Genomic DNA, 18,434 nt, shown 5'->3' on the forward strand with positions numbered 1-18,434 from the left:
TGTTTAAACCAGAAGGAATTTTGCAGTTTGGCTAACATTGTGCATGTAAAGAACAAATGGTAGTTTTCATTCTATGATTTGGTAGATTGACATAAAAAAAGTGATCAAACTTCCAATGTTTCAAGGATGTAGCTTTAGAGGAGAGAGTTTAAAAGCTTTGGGATAACATAAATATTAATCACATTCAGCTTTGGGCATATACATATGCATGTACACAGTTTGTAATTGGCTGAAGTAACCCGATTATGCTACCTAGCATTGAGTATTTGAAGACTTAATCTCCTTTTAATGTGGACTTTATAACTTGGATAAAGGCTATGCATGTCCATATATCAGAAGAAAAGTATCGCCGCAATTTTCTTCTCAGGTTATTAAACACATAACTGGCACACTCACATGTAAATGAGCAAAAAGTTGATATTTGTGAGCCTCTTACTCAAAAGAAAGCATGGACTTCTGCCCCTACTATTAGACAGAACCCAGGAGTACTTTCATCTCCCTGGTGACAGTAGATCCTGGACATCTCTAAGAAAAAGTGTGTATCAGTCATCCAAGGCAAGTTGTGTATCTGGTAGGTATGCCTGCCCGGAATCACCTCACAGACTGGTCATTGTCTTTTCTATTTTCTCAATTTCCACAGCATGTGCCAATTATTATGCCAAAAATAAAAACCAAGCAAGGAACGCATTAGAACTACAGATTCATTCCAAGTGCAAAATTCCAATTATCAAGCGTAAACCCAACCCTTTAATTAAAAAAAAATCCACTTTGATCTGCACTGTGATTGGCACACTTTCTACTAAGTGACACTGGCAATTAAGTGTTGTGTTTCAATTTTATTTCCTTTACTAATAGTAACAGAACACGACAGCAGGCTGAATGCCCTGTTTGGTGGAGACAGAGCTCCAGATGAGAGCCTTGAATCCACGTCAACTGGGGGCCCTCTCTCATTTGGAGGTATGGGCTCAGCCCTTGTTCCACAGAGACTTCTGAAAGCTGTCTTCTTTCATCAAAATGCATCTTAATAATTCTTCAGCTGCCTGTCATTAAATCTACTCTGAATTTTCTATCAGGGATTTTGGTAACATCAAACTGTGGTTTGTAAAAGTAATTTAGCTTTCTAAAATTGATAACTGAATCTGATGACAATAAAAGTGAATTTATGAATTTTAAAATTTGGTATTGTAGTTAGTTTTTCATGTAGAATATAAGTATTTTTTTTTTCTTAGTAATAGAATAGAAGCAATAAAATACCTCCCACAATGCTCAGTGCTAGAGTTAGACTTTTTAGAAAAGGCTATAACTGTTTGGAGGAGGACATGGAAAACCACTCCAGTATTCTTGCCTGGAGAATTCCATGGTCAGAGAAGCCTGGTGGGCTACAGTCCATGGGGTCAGAAAGAGTCAGACATGTCTGAAGTGATTCAGCACACACCAATGCGTGATTACTGTTAGCATCCAGGTAGGTACATAATAGCCTAAAGTTTCTTTGGCCGACTCTGGTTCTCTAGGGAAACTGATTCAGATGGATCAGAACTGTGACTCTAGGCCATATTTCCAAAAACTATACAGATTATTTCACCAGAAGACCAAATTTGTAATAATCCGTGCTACTGAATGTTCTCCTAAATTCAGAGCTTCTGTAGGTATTAAATCTGTATCTGATGGTGGGGGGGTGAGAGACAGGGGAGGACCCTGGGCTCCATATCATGTGACTACGAAGAGATCCACGGCACGCACCGAGCCGCTCCCACGGCAGCCCCACGGGGCCTTCAGAGCCCTGTTTATAGAAGGTGAGCCTCTGCCCAGCAGAACTTCAGTCACTTCCGACCAGTCACAAGCTTGGCAGTGGGGAAGCCAGGTACTTTACCTGAATAAAGCATCCAGGGCTAGGATTTGTGCTTGGCTTCAGGTGTCTCAAGCTTCAAATCAGTACCCATTTTAGCAAACTCCATTTGATGGAACTTCTGACAGCGAGAGCTGAGTAAATCATGACAGTGGAATAATAATAACAATAAATTCAGTAAGAAATTTAATTGCAAAGGGGAAGAAAGGAAACAGAGTAGAAACTTGAGAAGGAAATTATGTTGGGAGGAAGTTTCTTAATCCAAGGGAAAACCTGTGCAGGGAATAACCCCAAGGCTCAGTTTCCCTCACCTGGTTCTACTTGTTGCCTGAGGGTGGAACAGATATTATTAGGTGCATCTGTGTGGCAGATCCTGAGCTGGGCACTGGGGAGAGGGTGATGTAAGAGGTAACCATGCTCACCTTGGTGAATCTTCTAAGAAACCAGGGGGAGTAACTCGGCAGGAACAGGTGAACAAAGGCTCTGCAGGCTCTTTGGGAGAGTGTGTTAGAGACAGATATGGTGATGGTATAGGCTGGAAAGATCCCTGAGGATCCACGGAAGTGGGGACAATCCCAGATGGATGGAAAAGTCTGCAGGGAAACTCTAAAGTGTGTGTTTCAGAAGCAGAACATGTGTGAGTGTTAGCATCAGAGCAGAGAGAGCAAACGGGAGAAAGGTGAGTGAGATTTCTCAGGTGGGAGAGTCTGGAGCAGGTGGTCCTGGGGAGGCTAAAATGCTGAGCTTCACCATAATTGCTGTGGAAGCCAATCAAGGGCTCTAAGGGTAGTCACAGTGCCTTTTTAATTATTTAATTCAGAATGGGAACTGGATGCGTGCGGAGGCCAGTGAGCGGGCTAATGCAGGGGACAAGGTGGGAAATGCTGGTTGCTTGGAGGAGGGCAGCAGCAGGGACAAGGTGAATTCAGAGATGTCTGCCTGCAAAGACCTGGCCGTGGGCTAAATACAGAGACAGAAGGATGACTTAAGACAGAGCCCTCAGATCCCAGATGCTTCATGGTTTCTTCCCCTCCTACATGTCTGAACCGTGTAAATGTCTGCCTGTTCTCACCTTTCTTCACAATGACCCCAGACACTAGGAAAGGGGGTTGCAGCCAGTGGGAGGCATTGAAGGAGAGGAGAGCATGTGAGCATCAGTCAAAGGTAAAATCATTTTCTATTCTTTCCTTTTTTTCTCTCTGGAAATAAAAATAGGAGAAGTCACTGTGAAAGAACCCAAGTTTCTTGATTTTGAAGTCAGAAAAGAAGTTCAACTCATCGTTTTAGCTGAAAGTAGGGGGCATAGAGCCTACAGCAAAGTAGCAGTCTTTATCCAAGATCTGAACGATCATCCACCACACTTTGAGCAAACTGTTTACCAAGCATCAGTGTCTGAGGGCCAGTTCTACAATCATCACATTGTACAGGTAATAGAAACGTGTTTTATATGTGTGTGTGAATTTTTATCAATCAGTGTACATCCAAATACCTAAATACCTTTTCCAGGACATTAAATTGTAACTGTTTTCTTGGCATATGCATTATATGATGTACTGGATGAAACCTTAGGTTGAAGGAAGTCTGGAATTTCTGAGTTCACTACCCTTATTCCCTTCTTTTTGTGCTCAGAACCCCCTGCCAATGCAGGAGATGCAGGAGATGTAGATTCAATTCCTGGGTAGGGAAGTTCCCCTGGAGTAGGAAATCGCAACCTACTCTAGTATCCTTGACTGGAGAATCCCATGGACAGAAGAGTCTAGGCGGCTACAGTGCACAGGGTCACAAAGAGTTGGATATAACTGAGCATTTTAGCATGCATAACATGCATATAGCACCCACCTGCTCTTTCTAGGGACCCTGTTGGAGATTAGCAGGGACTCCAGATGGGCACAAAAAGCAGCTCACCTTCTAAGTGTGTACAGTTTAGTGGAGAGGTCAGACGACTAAGTACACAACTTTAATTTCTAATGTGATAATAGAAGAGCGTTTATTGAATGTCCTGTGAGCTAAGAGGAAACACAAATGGGTCCTGAGGTTTGCACTTGGTCTTAGAGGGTGAGCAGGCATTTCCCAAGTGGAGCTGCAGCCAGACGCACACAGACTGAGGCGCAGACACATGGGAAGGCCCCCTGGGCTTGGGACCTTCAGGTGTCTCATGTGAAGGGCACATCCGCTGTTTTCAAGCCCAGCCCTGTCTCGGGAGAAAGCCCTGTGCTGAAAGAGAGGGTCTGTTCACACGGCAGTCTTCTTGCTCAAGCTCCAAACCCACCCGCCCTTGCTAGACTCTCCCTGCTTCAGGGCTGCTGCACACCTTCATCTTTCCATTCAGGGCTGAACTGATGCTTTGAGTTCAAGAACCTGGGCATTAGGACACCTACAGGCTTGGGAATCTGCACAGAGAATGTGTGTAAACCCCCTTGCTAACAGTTGGTGGCTGAGCGGAACATTCCCTTTCACCTCTGTAACCCATGACCCAGCATCTCATGACTCTCTCTCCGGGTAGATGGGGCCGGGGTATAGGTGATCCCCTCGGTTCCCATGCAGCACCTTCACCTGGATGTGCACACAGACCTTTTCTCATGACTCTCTCCGGGTAGATGGGGCCGGGGTATAGGTGATCCCCTAGGTTTCCATGCAGCACCTTCACCTGGATGTGCACAGAGACCTTTTCTCATGACTCTCTCTCTGGGTAGATGGGGCCGGGGTATAGGTGATCCCCTCGGTTCCCACGCAGCACCTTCACCTGGATGTGCACGCAGACCTTTTCTCATGACTCTCTCTCTGGGTAGATGGGGCCGGGGCATAGGTGATCCCCTAGGTTCCCATGCAGCACCTTCACCTGGATGTGCACGCAGACCTTTTCTCATGACTCTCTCTCCGGGTAGATGGGGCCGGGGCATAGGTGATCCCCTAGGTTCCCATGCAGCACCTTCACCTGGATGTGCACGCAGACCTTTTCTCATGACTCTCTCTCTGGGTAGATGGGGCCGGGGTATAGGTGATCCCCTCAGTTCCCACGCAGCACCTTCACCTGGATGTGCATGCAGACCTTTTCTCATGACTCTCTCTCTGGGTAGATGGGGCCGGGGTATAGGTGATCCCCTCGGTTCCCACGCAGCACCTTCACCTGGATGTGCACACAGACCTTTTCTCATGACTCTCTCTCTGGGTAGATGGGGCCGGGGTATAGGTGATCCCCTCGGTTCCCACGCAGCACCTTCACCTGGATGTGCACACAGACCTTTCTTTGATCCCTGCCTAGTCCGGATGCCACCTTCCTCTCTGAAGGTGCAGACAAGACCAGCAGAGGGTCATCTGTCTTGGAGTTTTAGGTTTGTGCTCTCGGTTGGTCCAGGATCCCCAGGATTTCCTACATTATTTTTGAAGATTTAGCCTAATCGCTCCAGGTTCCAGCATGTTGCAGAATTGTTGAGCCTTTACTCTGGCTTCAGCCAGGACTGAGATGCTTAAGAGGAAGGTAAGGAGTAAGAGCATCCTCTCTCCTGGTCTCTACCCCCAGTGGTGCCTGTTCAGCCGGGATGGCCAATGCCCCCGGTGTCACTGCAGGGCCGACTTGGTCACAGCGGACCCTCTCCCCAGGGCACTGGTGCTTTGCACTTCGTCACACATGCTGACCTGGACAGAGCTGGACCACTCATGTTAAGGTGAGGGCAGCTTTAAAGCTCCAGTACCCCCAGTAGGGAAACAGCCCGACCTGCCAGTGCTTCAGTAATGTAAACTTTGAGAAGGCTCAGCCAGGGACAGATACAAGGAACTTTGTTCTTTGTGTTTTTTACATCATTTAATTTCAGGGACGCTATTAATAAAACTGTTGTTTTCCTGTGTCCTGTTCAGATGAACAGGAATGTAGAAGGTTCTGGAGCTCTTGCTTTTTGCTCCCACACTGCCCACTGCCCTCCTCTTGGTTGCAGCCCCACAAACTCCCTTTAGGAACTTCCCCTTCTCTGCCAGAAGCAGTCTTGGTAGGATTGTCAGTCAAGGTGGTGACCCCCACCCCACCCAGTCACAGAGTGCTGTCAACTGTGGCTGCTTCATAGACTTTCTGTCTCTGGAATTTGAACCTTGACTGGTAGAACGCAAGATGAAGACAAGTAAGAGCTGGTTCATCTTGATGGCAACAGCTCAGAGAAGCCGTGCCCTAGAGATATCCATGTTCCTGTGCTTCACCTGGGCACTGCCTCCTTGCTGTGTTTCTTTCCTGAAGTTGGCCACAGTGCATTTGCGTTAATGGCATCTGAAGACCCTAAATGATATGTCTCCTTGGAGGCCTCCTCTCTGTAACTCTTATAAATGTATGACCTAGGGGACATGATGGACTTATTCTCCCTGGATGCAGGTAAGTTTCGTCCTCATGATCCTGAGGGGGACTGTCTGATGCTGCTTTCTGTACCACATGTCTAGTGTTGTGTCTTCCTGATGAGGTCCTGGATCACCTGAGAACTCTGGCGGCAATGTGAAGCATAGATTGAAAGGGAAGGGAGTTACAAGCAAAACCCACTAGGACATCAGTGTAGTCGCCCAGGAGAGAGAGGACAGGAGATGGGAGCTCAGAGCAAGGCTGAGGGGCCTAGGAAATAAAAATATACAGAAAGAAATTAATATGTCAACTTATTCTTATGCAAGGTCTTGAATCCACTAATAGAACTAGTTTGCAATTAAAATGTAAATCAGACTAAATAATACATCTCTGTGGATAGTGATGCACACCTCACCATTAGTAGTTTTTAATCTTCAACACTAGTACTTAGACAACTCATCAAATCACTAGGATCTAAATTTGCTAGCACTAAATCTGGGTTTTGTTTCATTTCACTCAAAACTTGTGGTACTCCTACTGAAATTACTTGGAAACTCTTGCATCTAGTCTATAGAATAATCTTCTCACCCATCATTCACTTTTTTTTTTTTCTCTTTTTTATTTTTATTTTTATTTTTTTTTTTCCCATTTACTTTTATTAGTTGGAGGCTAATTACTTTACATCATTACAGTAGTTTTTGTCATACACTGAAATGAATTAGCCATGGATTTACATGTATTCCCCATCCCAGTCCCCCCTCCCACCTCCCTCTCCACCCGATCCCTCTGGGTCTTCCCAGTGCACCAGGCCCGAGCACTTGTCTCATGCACCCAACCTGGACTGGTGATCTGTTTCACCCTAGATAATATACATGTTTCAATGCTGTTCTCTTGAAACATCCCACCCTCGCCTTCTCCCAGAGTCCACAAGTCTGTTCTATACATCTGAGTCTCTTTTTCTGTTTTGCATATAGGGTTATCGTTACCATCTTTCTAAATTCCACATATATATATGTGTTAGTATACTGTAATGGTCTTTATCTTTCTGGCTTACTTTGCTCTGTATAATGGGCTCCAGTTTCATCCATCTCATTAGAACTGATTCAAATGAATTCTTTTTAATCATTCACTTTTATATAAAATTCAGCTATGGCTAATATTCCTTTGATCATTGTCTTTAAAATGTGTTTGACAATGTGATTCTTTCATAATGCATTGCTCTGAAAAATAGGCTTAACCCGTTCTGCACTTTCAATGCTTACCTAATTGGTAACATTACCATTCCTCACAGGTTTTTGCCGCAGACCTGGACAGTGGGTCGAATGGCCTCGTGGAGTATTCCATTCTCTCTGGCAACGAAGGAAAAGTGTTCCACATGGATCCGCTGAGTGGTGTGCTAACAGCAAATGTGATCCTGGATTACGAGAACAGCAGCGCCTACAGGTTTGTCCCAAACTCAGGCCGTTTGACCAGCTATTCTGCCTTGTTGCTTTGGGCATGACTTCTTGTTTGGTATGCTTAGCTGTAAGATGGGTTTTCCCTTTGCTCCAACTTAGGATCTTCCTTGATACACTGAGAGAGTTTTAGAATGTAAACACGATTTGGAAAAGGTGATTAACAAGAATGTTAAGATTCCTTCTAGTTCTAAGAGTCTATGCATTTGTGATGCCATTAAGTATGATATTAAATGAGAGACATTAAAGACATTTGTGAAATGCCTCCTGAGCTATAGAGACCCTGCAAATGTTGCTTTAGTTGCTTTTAAAAACAGTGAAGACTGAGTGGTGTTTCTGTTTTAAATTATTTATTCATTTTTGTGTAGGAAAGTACAACCCGTTATCAGGTCCATATTTCATGACTGTGTTCTAATAGAAATGATCATCTTAAAGTTCACATTCAAGAAGAGATGTATTTTTTGCCTAGAGTTCAAAATATGCCAGACTTACACAGAAATTCTGTGAAAGAGAGAATGTGTCATAGGTCTTCTGTGATTTTTAAAAGTCAGTGTTCCCAAGTGTCTAGGCATATGTACAGAGATATTTGTGACATCGCAGTCTATAAAAGAAAATGAAAGACTCTAAGGGACATAAAATATCGGTGAATGGAGGCTGCATCAAGAATGATAACCTAGCCTTTCATGGAAAGGACAGTCTTTCATGGAAAATCAGTCTTCCATGAAAGGACAGAAAAACTGATTTTAAGAAAAAGGTATATGTGTACCAATGAGGACAGAACCCTAGGATGTATGACTAAGTGAAGGAGGGGACAAGATGCACCACGGTGCTTTCCTGCAGGCCTTTTTGAGTGAAAGCACACCCGTAATATTGGACAACTTTAGGAAGAAAACCTAAGAAACCGTAAACCTTGTTTCTGAGGAAGTGGTCACATGGGAAGCCTGAACTTTCTTATCATGCATTTCAGTCAGCCTTGTATTTGCGTGTTTTTCTGAAAGGCCACATACACAGTGTTTCCTGTAATCCTCCCGTCGCCCCCAGGGAAGTTGAGTTAGGCTTTTTCTCACTCACTGCTGAGAGTGGCGTGCAGTGTTTTGCTCAGGATCACAGAACCATTTCATCGTCAGTCATCTTACCACCAGGTGCTCTGATGCTGTGCCGCATCTACCATACTAGCTACACAGCGACGTCCTTTGGAGGGAAAAAGTAGGAATACGAGAGACCCAAATGTCAGACTACTTACATGTTATGCGGGGAAAGTGCCGTGTATTCTTGTGGCTGAATGGGCTTGGTTGCTCAGTCTGTCAGATGTATCCAGTCTGCAACCCACGCACAGCAGGCTCCTCGGTCCATGGCATTTCCCAGGCAAGAGTACTGAGTGGGTTGCCGTTTCTTGCTCTTGTGGTTAAACAGCAAGAGCCAGTTACAATGGAATCTCTTCCTGGGCAGACTGGATTAATTTACCTCTGAAAAACTTCCCAACTCTAAACGTTTGATTAAGTATTTAGTTCCTTTTGTTTAATATATTTCAAAATATTACTTCAAAGGTATTTTAAAAGTTTAGTTTAAGGTCTTACCCTGTCTTAACTAGTAGGATCATTTTCAGTAATATTTTAGTGTAATCAGTTGTTATGATACATATTATATAAACATTGAAATCAATCATATAAATATGTTAAAACCCTGCTACATTGCTTCTCTAGTAATTTTAAGCATAAAGCTCTTTTTTCTCTCCATAGTTGACTGCAGGTAAATCTCAGTCTAGTTGCTACTTGAATGATTACAAATTCAGATTCTTGAGTGTCTGCCCTGTTTCAGGAGCTATGTGTTTCCTGATTGTAATGACTTTCTGTTGCAGAGTTCTTCCTCAGTGGAGTCTAATTATCAATTAAATCTAACCCCTTTCAGCTTTGTCCTGTTTGCATCATGGTTTCAGTGTTCACATCATTTAAACTGGTTACAATGTGCGAAAGCACCCCTCACCAGTTCCCCCTGAATTCAAGGCTGGGAGAAGTAGGAACTGAGAGAAGATGAAGTCTACACACCCTGCCCCGAGAGACGCAGAGGCACCCCTCACACACTGCCTCCCCTGTCTCCAAGGCAAGGGAGCGTTTGAACCTCCTGCCTCTCGAGGTCCCCACGCCCACCCCCTTGTGACTTCTGTGCCTTTCTAGTGCTTTCCCTGATATTTAAGGCACTGAACAAAAAGGATGACTTCCTCCAGCGCTATACCTTTAGTAAATGTTTTGGAAATGGTATCATTTAGCTTTTAACTTTTCTTTTTAACTCTTGAATTCTGCTATTTTGTCTGACTGAGGAAGATATTCCCATTTCTAGCCCTCTGTCTTACAATATAAAATGAAGGAGGAAAAGATATCGTCAGTTATGATTCTATTCAATATAAATGTCTTAAACAAAAACTAAATAATTTTTAGTTCTCATATTAAGCCACATATAAGAAAACTCAGTGGAAAAATTATAAAATAGATCTTAAGGTTCTGTCTGATTGATATTTCTGAATTTTAAAAATGAATTACCAAGCATGAGACTGGGGATAGAAAGACACGTGAAACAGTTCTTATTTTCCAGGAACTTGAAAATCAAGTGCCCTAGTAACTCATGGGAGGAAGCATAGTAATAATCACAATAGGTGTCATTTATAGAGCACCTTCCTTACATGTTGAATTCCTATAACAGACTTAAGATCTACAAAGTGAAGAAATCAAATTCACAGGGGTAAAATTGTTTGCCAGGAATAGGCAGCTAGTAAATGTGGAACTGATGTTCTTTCCTTTATGAGTGGTCCTAGTAGAGCTTTCCGGAAAAGGCACTGGTGACCCACTCCAGTACTCTCCCCTGGAAAATCCCGTGGACGGAGGAGCCTGGTAGGCCACAGTCCATGGGGTCGCTAAGAGTCGGACACGACTGAGCAACTTTACTTTCCCTTTTTACTTTCATGCATTGGAGAAGGACATGGCAGCCCACTCCAGTGTTCCTGCCTGAGATTCCCAGGGACGGGGGGGCCTGGTGGGCTGCGTCTATGGGGTCACACAGAGTCGGACACGACTGAAGCGACTTAGCAGCAGCGGCAGCAGCTTTCTACTGCATCACGTGAATGAGTCTTTAGAGTATGTAACCGTATATTTACTGAAACAATACAGAAAAAAACACTTTTGAAACTTAAAATAATCATAGAAAATAAATTCCAGCTCGCGGTTGTGAAATTACACATGTCAAGGTGTGAGCATTAAAAGATGGGATTTCAATCACGACTTTCCTCTGCTTGACTTATAACTGATGTGAAGAGACTTCAGTTCAGTTCAGTCACTCAGTCGTGTCCAACTCTTTGTGACCCCATGGACTGCAGCACGCCAGGCTTCCCTGTCCATCGCCAACTCCCAGAGCCTATTCAAACTCGTGTCCATTGGTCAGTGATGCCATCCAACCATCTCATCCTCTGTCGTCCCCTTCTCCTCCTGCCTTCAGTCTTTCCCAGCATCAGGGTCTTTTCCAATGCGTCAGTTCTTCACTTCAGGTGGTCAAAGTATTGGAGTTTCAGCTTCAGTATCAGTCCTTCTGATGAACATTCAGGACTTATTTCCTTTAGGATGGACTGGTCCGATCTCCTTACAGTGCAAGGGACTCTCCAACACTATAGTTCAAAAGATGTGAAGAGCCTTATCTTTGCCTAAGTTGGTAATTGATATTTATGTAAGTCTTGTAATACTTTAGGGCCAAGATTACTGTCTTTTGAGGGACTTTAAATAAATAAAAATGAGCAACAAAAAACTCCTGGGTTGTTGTTTGGTCATCTAGTCTTGTCCAGCTCTTTGTGAACCCATGGACTGCAGCACACCAGGCCTCTCTGTCCCCCACCATCTCCCAGAGTTTGCCCCAAGTTCACCTGCATTGCATCCGTAATGCCATCAAGCCATCTCATCTTCTGATGCCCCCTTCTCCTTCTGCCCTCAATCTTTCCCAGCATCAGGAACTTTTCTAATGAGTCAGCTATACGCATCAGATGACCAAAATACTGGAGTTTCAGCTTCAGCAAGTTTCAGCTTCAGTCCTTCCAATGAGTATTCAGGGTTGACTTCCCTTAAGATTGACTGGTTGGATCTCCTTGCTCTCCAAGGGACTATCAGGAGTCTTCTCCAGCACCACAGTTCGAAAGCATCAATTCTTCAGCACTCCACCTTCTTTATGGTCCAGCTCTTACAACTGTACATGATCACTGGGAAGACCATAGCCTTGAATATATGGACCCTTATCAGCAGAATAATGTCTGCTTTTCAACACACTGTCCAAGTTTGTCATAGCTTTCCTGTCAATAAGCAAATGTCTTCTGGTTGCATGGCTGCAGTCACCATCCACAGTGATTTTAGACCCCACAAAGAAGAAATCTGTCACGACTTCCACCTTTTCCCCTCCTAATTGCCATGAAGTTATGGAGCCAGATGCCATGATCTTAATATGTTTTTTAAATATTTAAATGCCTTTTAAATATTTAATATGATTTTTAGTATTTAGTTTTATGCCAGCTCTTTCACTCTCCTTCTTCACCCTCATCAAGAGGCTCTTTAGTTCCTCTTTGCTTTCTGTCATTGGAGTGGTACCATCTGCATGTCTTAGGTTGTTGACATTTCTCCCGCCTGTCTTGATTCCAGCTTGTAACTCATCCAGCCCAGCATTTCTCATGAGGGGTTCAGTGTACTGGTTAGACAGAGTGACAGCAGACAGCCCTGTTGTGCTCCTTTCTCGATCTTGAACCAATCAGTTTTTCCATACAGGGTTCTAACTGTTGCTTCTTGCCTGGCTTTGGTGTAGTTGATGAGACAAAGATAGATATTTTTCTGGAATTCCTTAGCTTTATCTATGATCCAGTGATGTTGGCAATTTGATCTCTGGTTCCTCTTCCTTTCCTAAACCTAGCTTGAACGTCTGGAAGTTCTTGGCTCACATAATGCTAAAGCCTAGACTGCGAGATTTTAAGCATGACCTTACTAGCGTAGGAGATGAGTGCAACTTATCTGATGCTTAGCACACTCTTTAGTACTACCATTCTTGGGAATTGGGATGAAGATTGACCTTTTCCAGTCCTGTGGCCACTGCTGGGTCTTCCAGATTTGCTGACATATTGAATGCAACACTTTGATGGCATCATCCTTTAGGGTTTTGAAAGGTTCTACTGGAATTCCATCATATCCACTAGCTTTATTAACAGCAGTGCTTCCTCAGGCCCTCTTGACTTTGCTTTCCAGAATGTCTGGCTCTGGGTGACTGACCATACCATCGTAGTAATCTGATTCATTTGGATCTTTTTGTACAGTTCTTCCATGTATTCTTTCCATCTCTTCTTGATCTCTTCAGTGTCTACTAGGTCTTAGCGTTTCTGTCCTTTTATTGTGCCCAACTTTGGGCAAAACATCTGCTTAATGTCTCCAATTTTCCTGAAGAGATCTGTAGTCTTTCCCCTTCTGTTGTTTTCTTCTAGTTTTGTACACTGTTCATTGAAGAAGGCCCTCTTTTCTCTCTATGCAGTTCTTTGGAACTCTGCATTTAGTTAGCTATACCTTTCCCTTTCTCCCTTACTTTTCACTTCTCTTTTTTCTTTAGCTATTTGTAAGACCTCCTCAGATAACCACTTCTTGCTTTTCTTTTTCTTTGAGATGGTTTTGTTCACTGCCTCCTGTACATGTTATGGGTCTCCATCCATAGTTCTTTAGGCACACTATTTACAAGTTCTAATCCCTTGAATCTATTTGTTACCTCCATTGCATATTCATAGGGGATTTGATTTAAGTCATACCTGGCTAGCCTGGTGATTTTCCCTGCTTTCTTTAGTTTAAGCCTGAATTTTGCTATGAGAAGCTGATGATCTGAGCCACAGTCATCTCCAGGTCTTATTTTTGCTGACTGTATGTACCTTCTCTATCTCCGGCTACAAATAATGTAATCAATTTGATTTCACTATTGGTCATTTGGTGATATCCATATGCAAAATTGTTTCTTGTGTTGTTGAAAAATGGTTCAGTTTTCAACATGCATTCTCTTGGCAGAATTCAGTTAGCCTCTGCCCTGCTTCATTTTTGTTTTCCAAGGCCAAACTCTCCTGTTTTCCAGGTATCTCTTGACATCCTACTTTTGCATTTGAATCTTATAACTGATATGAAGAGGCTTATCACTGCTTAAGTTAGTAATTGATATTCATGTAAGTCTTTAACACTTTAGGGCCAAGATTTAATTAGTCTTTTGAGGGACTTTATATAAAAATGAGCAATAAATAGGTCCTGGGTAAATAAGAGTTAATTTAGATGTTTAAAATTTTAATTCTGAGATATAAATATTCAAGGTCAAAGAGCAGTTATTGCCAGTAGCAATGCTAAACTCATATGCTCCAGTGAACACTCATTATGACTATGAGGGAAATAATAAAAAGCAGTTACATATGCAAGATAGGAAACGAGTGGAAATGTTAATTATCCTTTCCAAAATACATGAGTCATAAGCAGCAAGGTTGGGATTGTAATTCTCTGTGGAAAAGGGAATAAAGGAATTACAGGCAAGAGGCCTAAGGAAAGACCTGGACATGAGAAAGTGTTTGGTGTATTTGGCAGTAACAAGTGGTAGAGTGTCCCTGAGAAGTGCTTGAGTGTGGGGCTATAAAAACAGGAGGTTGGGAGTTTGGAGGAATAGGAGGAAATTCCCTCATAGATCAGTCAGTAAAAAATCTGCCTGCAATGCAGGAGACCCAGGTTCAATTCCTGGGTCGAGAAGATTGCCTATGGAAGGAAACAGCAACCTACTCCAGTACTCTTGCCTGGAGAATCGCGTGGACAGAGGAGCCTGGCAGGCTGCAGTCCATGGGGTTGCAAGAGTTGGACACGACTTAGCGACTAAACCAACACCACCACCAATCAAAATGGACAAACTTCCAGTACGATAGGTATTAGCGATAAAATGTGGGGCTTCCCTCTAGCTCAGTCGGTAAAGAATCTGCCAGTGTAGGAGACGCAGTTTCAATCTCTGAGTCGGGAAGATCCCCTGGAGAAGGAAATGGCAAGCCGCTCCAGTACTCTTGCCTGGAGAATCCCATGGACAGAGGAGCCTGGCAGGTTACAGTCCATGGGGTCACGAGAGTCGGACGTGACTTAGCGACTACAGAGAGAGAGAGGGATGTAATGTACAGCATGATGGCTGTAGCTAACACTGCTGCGTGGTATACATGAGAATTGTTAAGAGAGTAGGTTCTAAGTGTTCTCGTCACAAGGGAAAATTTTTCAGAGTATATGTAAGTCAAGTCCTTACTTATGCTGTACAACTTAAGCTTATACAGTGCTGTATATCAATTATATCAGAATAAAACTTGTGGGGAAACTCGCCCAATGATCTGAAAAACAAAACAATGAAAAAAGAGGCTGATAGGCCACAGGCTAGGCTTGGAGGAGTTTGCATGCCGTATACTGGAAATTGGGTTTCCTTGATGGTTCAGATGGTAGACTCCACGTATAATGCAGGAGACCCGGGTTCAATCCCTGGTCAGCAAGATCCCCTAGAGAAGGGAATGGCTACCCACATCAGTATTCTTGCCCGAAGAATTCCATGGGCAGAGGAGTCTGGCAGGCTATATAGTCCATGGGGTTGCAAAAGAGTCAGACATGACTTAGTGACTAACACTTTTGTATTTCTTTCCTATTAGAAATTATACTCTATTCTATAGGCTGTAGAAAAGTATAAGAGTGCCTGTTCAGATCTTTATTTTTATAAGATGTCTGATAAGGATGTCTTGCAGGCCAGAGAACCAGCATCAGACAGAGCAGTTAAACTAGGCAACAGCAGGGAAAAGTCTGTTATGAGGATGAAACTGTGGAGATGAAAAGAGGGGATACTGGTTGATTCAGATACAGAGTCCATAGGAACATGGTGATCAGTTGAATTTATTCAACAAGAAAGGAGATAAGAAATACTTCTGAAGTTTCCACATAGGAAAGGCAGGAAGAAGAATAGATTGGGATTGGGATTTTGTTTTTTTTATTGGCATTTGGAGTTTGAGAAGCTAGTGTAAGAGTAAAAGTAAATATACTCCTTCTACAATTAAAATAATGATCTGAAGCTTGGGAAAGTGATCTTTCAAGATTTAGACTTGGGCTTCATCCAAGGAAAGTGTGTAAAGTGGAATTACCTGCCTTCGGAGAGTATGTGAAATGAGAACTTCGGACATTGTCACCTTTTGAGGGTTAGAAAGAGCTAGATAGATTCAGGGACTAGAAAGAACAGAGCAGAACCTGGGAAATGTAGTTTGCAAGGAATAGACTTCTCCCAAATTGTTTCCTAACAAGATAAAATACATGCTATTGTATTTGCAGGTTAATTAATACAAAACTGTGAAGTTAATTTAAAAACTCAAGTCAACAGATTTTCATTAACAGAAGCATTTTACAGACTGAGTACAAAAAACATCCTATAACACTATACATTACAAGCACCTCCAGTTCAGGAGATCAAACATCTTCATGGTTGTGAATTACTATCCTAGAAAACTTCTGTAAACTTCAGAGAGAAAGGGTTATAATTTATGATAAGAAGTTAAATAAAATTTTGCCTCATTTGACCAGTGCTCCAACAGTGCTTTCTTTCATTTTTCCTCATGCGGTCGCCAGAATGCAAGTATTCTCCAGTCCTTAACATTCTGTTAATAAACAATGGACGAAGTACTAGTATAGCACTTATAGTTTTCAAAATAACACGTGGCAGGATTACTTCCTCTGTTTATTTCTCAATTAATAACATTTTGACCTAAAATTTCTTTTCATCTCAAACAAGGCTGATTAAACATTTTGAAATTTATAATATTTATGTCTGCAACTGGAAAGAGACCATTGTCTGGTGATTAGAAAACTCTTGACATTATTTTCCAAAGAAGAATTTCTGAAGTAGTGGATGGAAACTATTATAGTAAGTTGAGGAGTAACTAAAATAGAAAGGAGAGACAATTAAAATGGACTAACTTTTCTTTTTCATCAATGTGGAGTTAAAAGAAAGGGATATCTGATGATAATAAATCAGTAGGATTTGAGCTTGAGAGGAGGGTATGTTTGGGGGATTGGCTCCATTTGACCATGTAACAGGCAGGAAGTTATTATTTAACAGACAGATAAGGAAAGATGTTTTCCACAATTTTTATTCAGTATTACAGTAGTGGAGCTATGTAGTTCAATAGGCAAGAAAAATAATTAAAAGTCTACCAAGTTTTCCCCATTGACATTGAAAAAAATTTTTATTGAAGTATGGTTTATTTACAATTCTGTGTTAGTTTCAGGTGTATAGCAAAGTGATTCAACTATATCTATTATCTATCTATCTATCTATATATTCTCTTTCAGATTCTTTTCCATTATGGGTTGTTACAAGATACTGAGTATAGTTCCCTATTCTGTTCACTGGGTCCGTGCTGTTTATCTGTTTTATATATAGTGCTGTGTACCTGTTAATCCCAAACTCCTAGCTTATTTCTCCCCCACGACCTCTTTTGGTAATCATAAGTTTGTTTTCTATGTCTGCGAGTCTGTTTCTGTTTGTAAACAAGTCCATTCATATCAGTTTTTAAGTTCCACATATAAGTGATATCATGTGATGTTTGTCTCTGTCTGGCATACGTCACTGACAGTCTCTAGGTCCATCCATGTTGCTGCGAATGGCAGCAAGACTTTGATTTAAGTACGTTTACTTATTTTAAATCATGTATTGTTATCAGAATAATACATTTTTTAAAATGCATCACAAAGATCAGCAGACTTAGATGAAAGTCAGCAACTATTGCCTCACCTGTCCATTGAGTAGACACTTCTAACTTGTTTTCTCCATTATAAAAATTAAGATGTCTAACTTTGTAATTTTAAACATTATCTCTCAATATCCTATTATAATAAATGTGGTTTTGACATTTTTACCTTCTTACATCTGATCTCCCTTTGTATTCATAGCACTGTTCTTCGTTTCATCAATAATCAATGTTTCAGTTCAGTTCAGTCACTCAGTCGTGTCCAACTGTTTGTGACCCCACGGACTGCAGCATGCCAGGATTCCCTGTCCATCACCAACTCCTGGAGCTTGCTCAAACTCATGTCCATTGAGTCAGTGATGCCATCCAACCATCTCATCCTCTGTTGTCCCCTGCTCCTCCTGCCCTCAATCTTTCCCAGCATCAGGGTCTTTTCCAATGAATTGGTTCTTCGCATCAGATGGCCAAAGTATTGGAACTTCAGCTTCAGCGTCAGTCCTTCCAATGAATAGTCAGGACTGATTTCCTTTAGGATGGACTGGTTTCATCTCCTTGAAGTCCAAGGGATTCTCAAGAGTATGCTCCAACACCACAGTTCAGAAACATCAATTTTCAGCACTCCAGCTTTCTTTATGGTCCAACTCTCACATCTGTACATGACCACTGGAAAAACCATAGCTTTGACTAGATGGACCTTTGTCAGCAAAGTAATGTCTCTGCTTTTTAGTATGCTGTCTAAGTTGGTCGTAGCTTTTCTTCCGAGAGCAAGTGTCTTTTAATTTCATGGCTGCAGTCATGGTTATACAGGTGTTTACTTCAGAGCCAGGTCATACTTCATAATTATATTTCTTTCCTTATTCTTTCCCTTATCCCCAGAGTTTATGATTATCTTTCTTTTGTTCACCTGATTTGCTATGTCCCTGTACTTAATTCCTTGTAAATATTCCATTAGCTCTATCAGACATGCCCACTCATCTTTCTCCCCTGATATGCCTCTCATATCATGTATTCTATCAAATCTTCTGTTTTCCTGGG

The 18,434-nt window shown here is 42.2% G+C and overlaps 1 protein-coding gene across 1 annotated transcript in view; it reads left to right on the forward strand.

Annotated features, from left to right (window-relative positions):
* DCHS2 (dachsous cadherin-related 2) overlaps nt 1–18,434 on the forward strand; it is a 300,517-nt gene that overhangs the window by 263,872 nt on the left and 18,211 nt on the right. The window contains 2 exon segments of the mRNA XM_070474720.1: nt 3,062–3,273; nt 7,456–7,607. Of these exon segments, the coding sequence (XP_070330821.1) occupies nt 3,062–3,273; nt 7,456–7,607 (364 nt within the window).

The sequence above is a fragment of the Odocoileus virginianus genome, chromosome 12 (assembly GCF_023699985.2).
Source record: "Odocoileus virginianus isolate 20LAN1187 ecotype Illinois chromosome 12, Ovbor_1.2, whole genome shotgun sequence".
Classification (NCBI taxonomy): domain Eukaryota; kingdom Metazoa; phylum Chordata; class Mammalia; order Artiodactyla; family Cervidae; genus Odocoileus; species Odocoileus virginianus.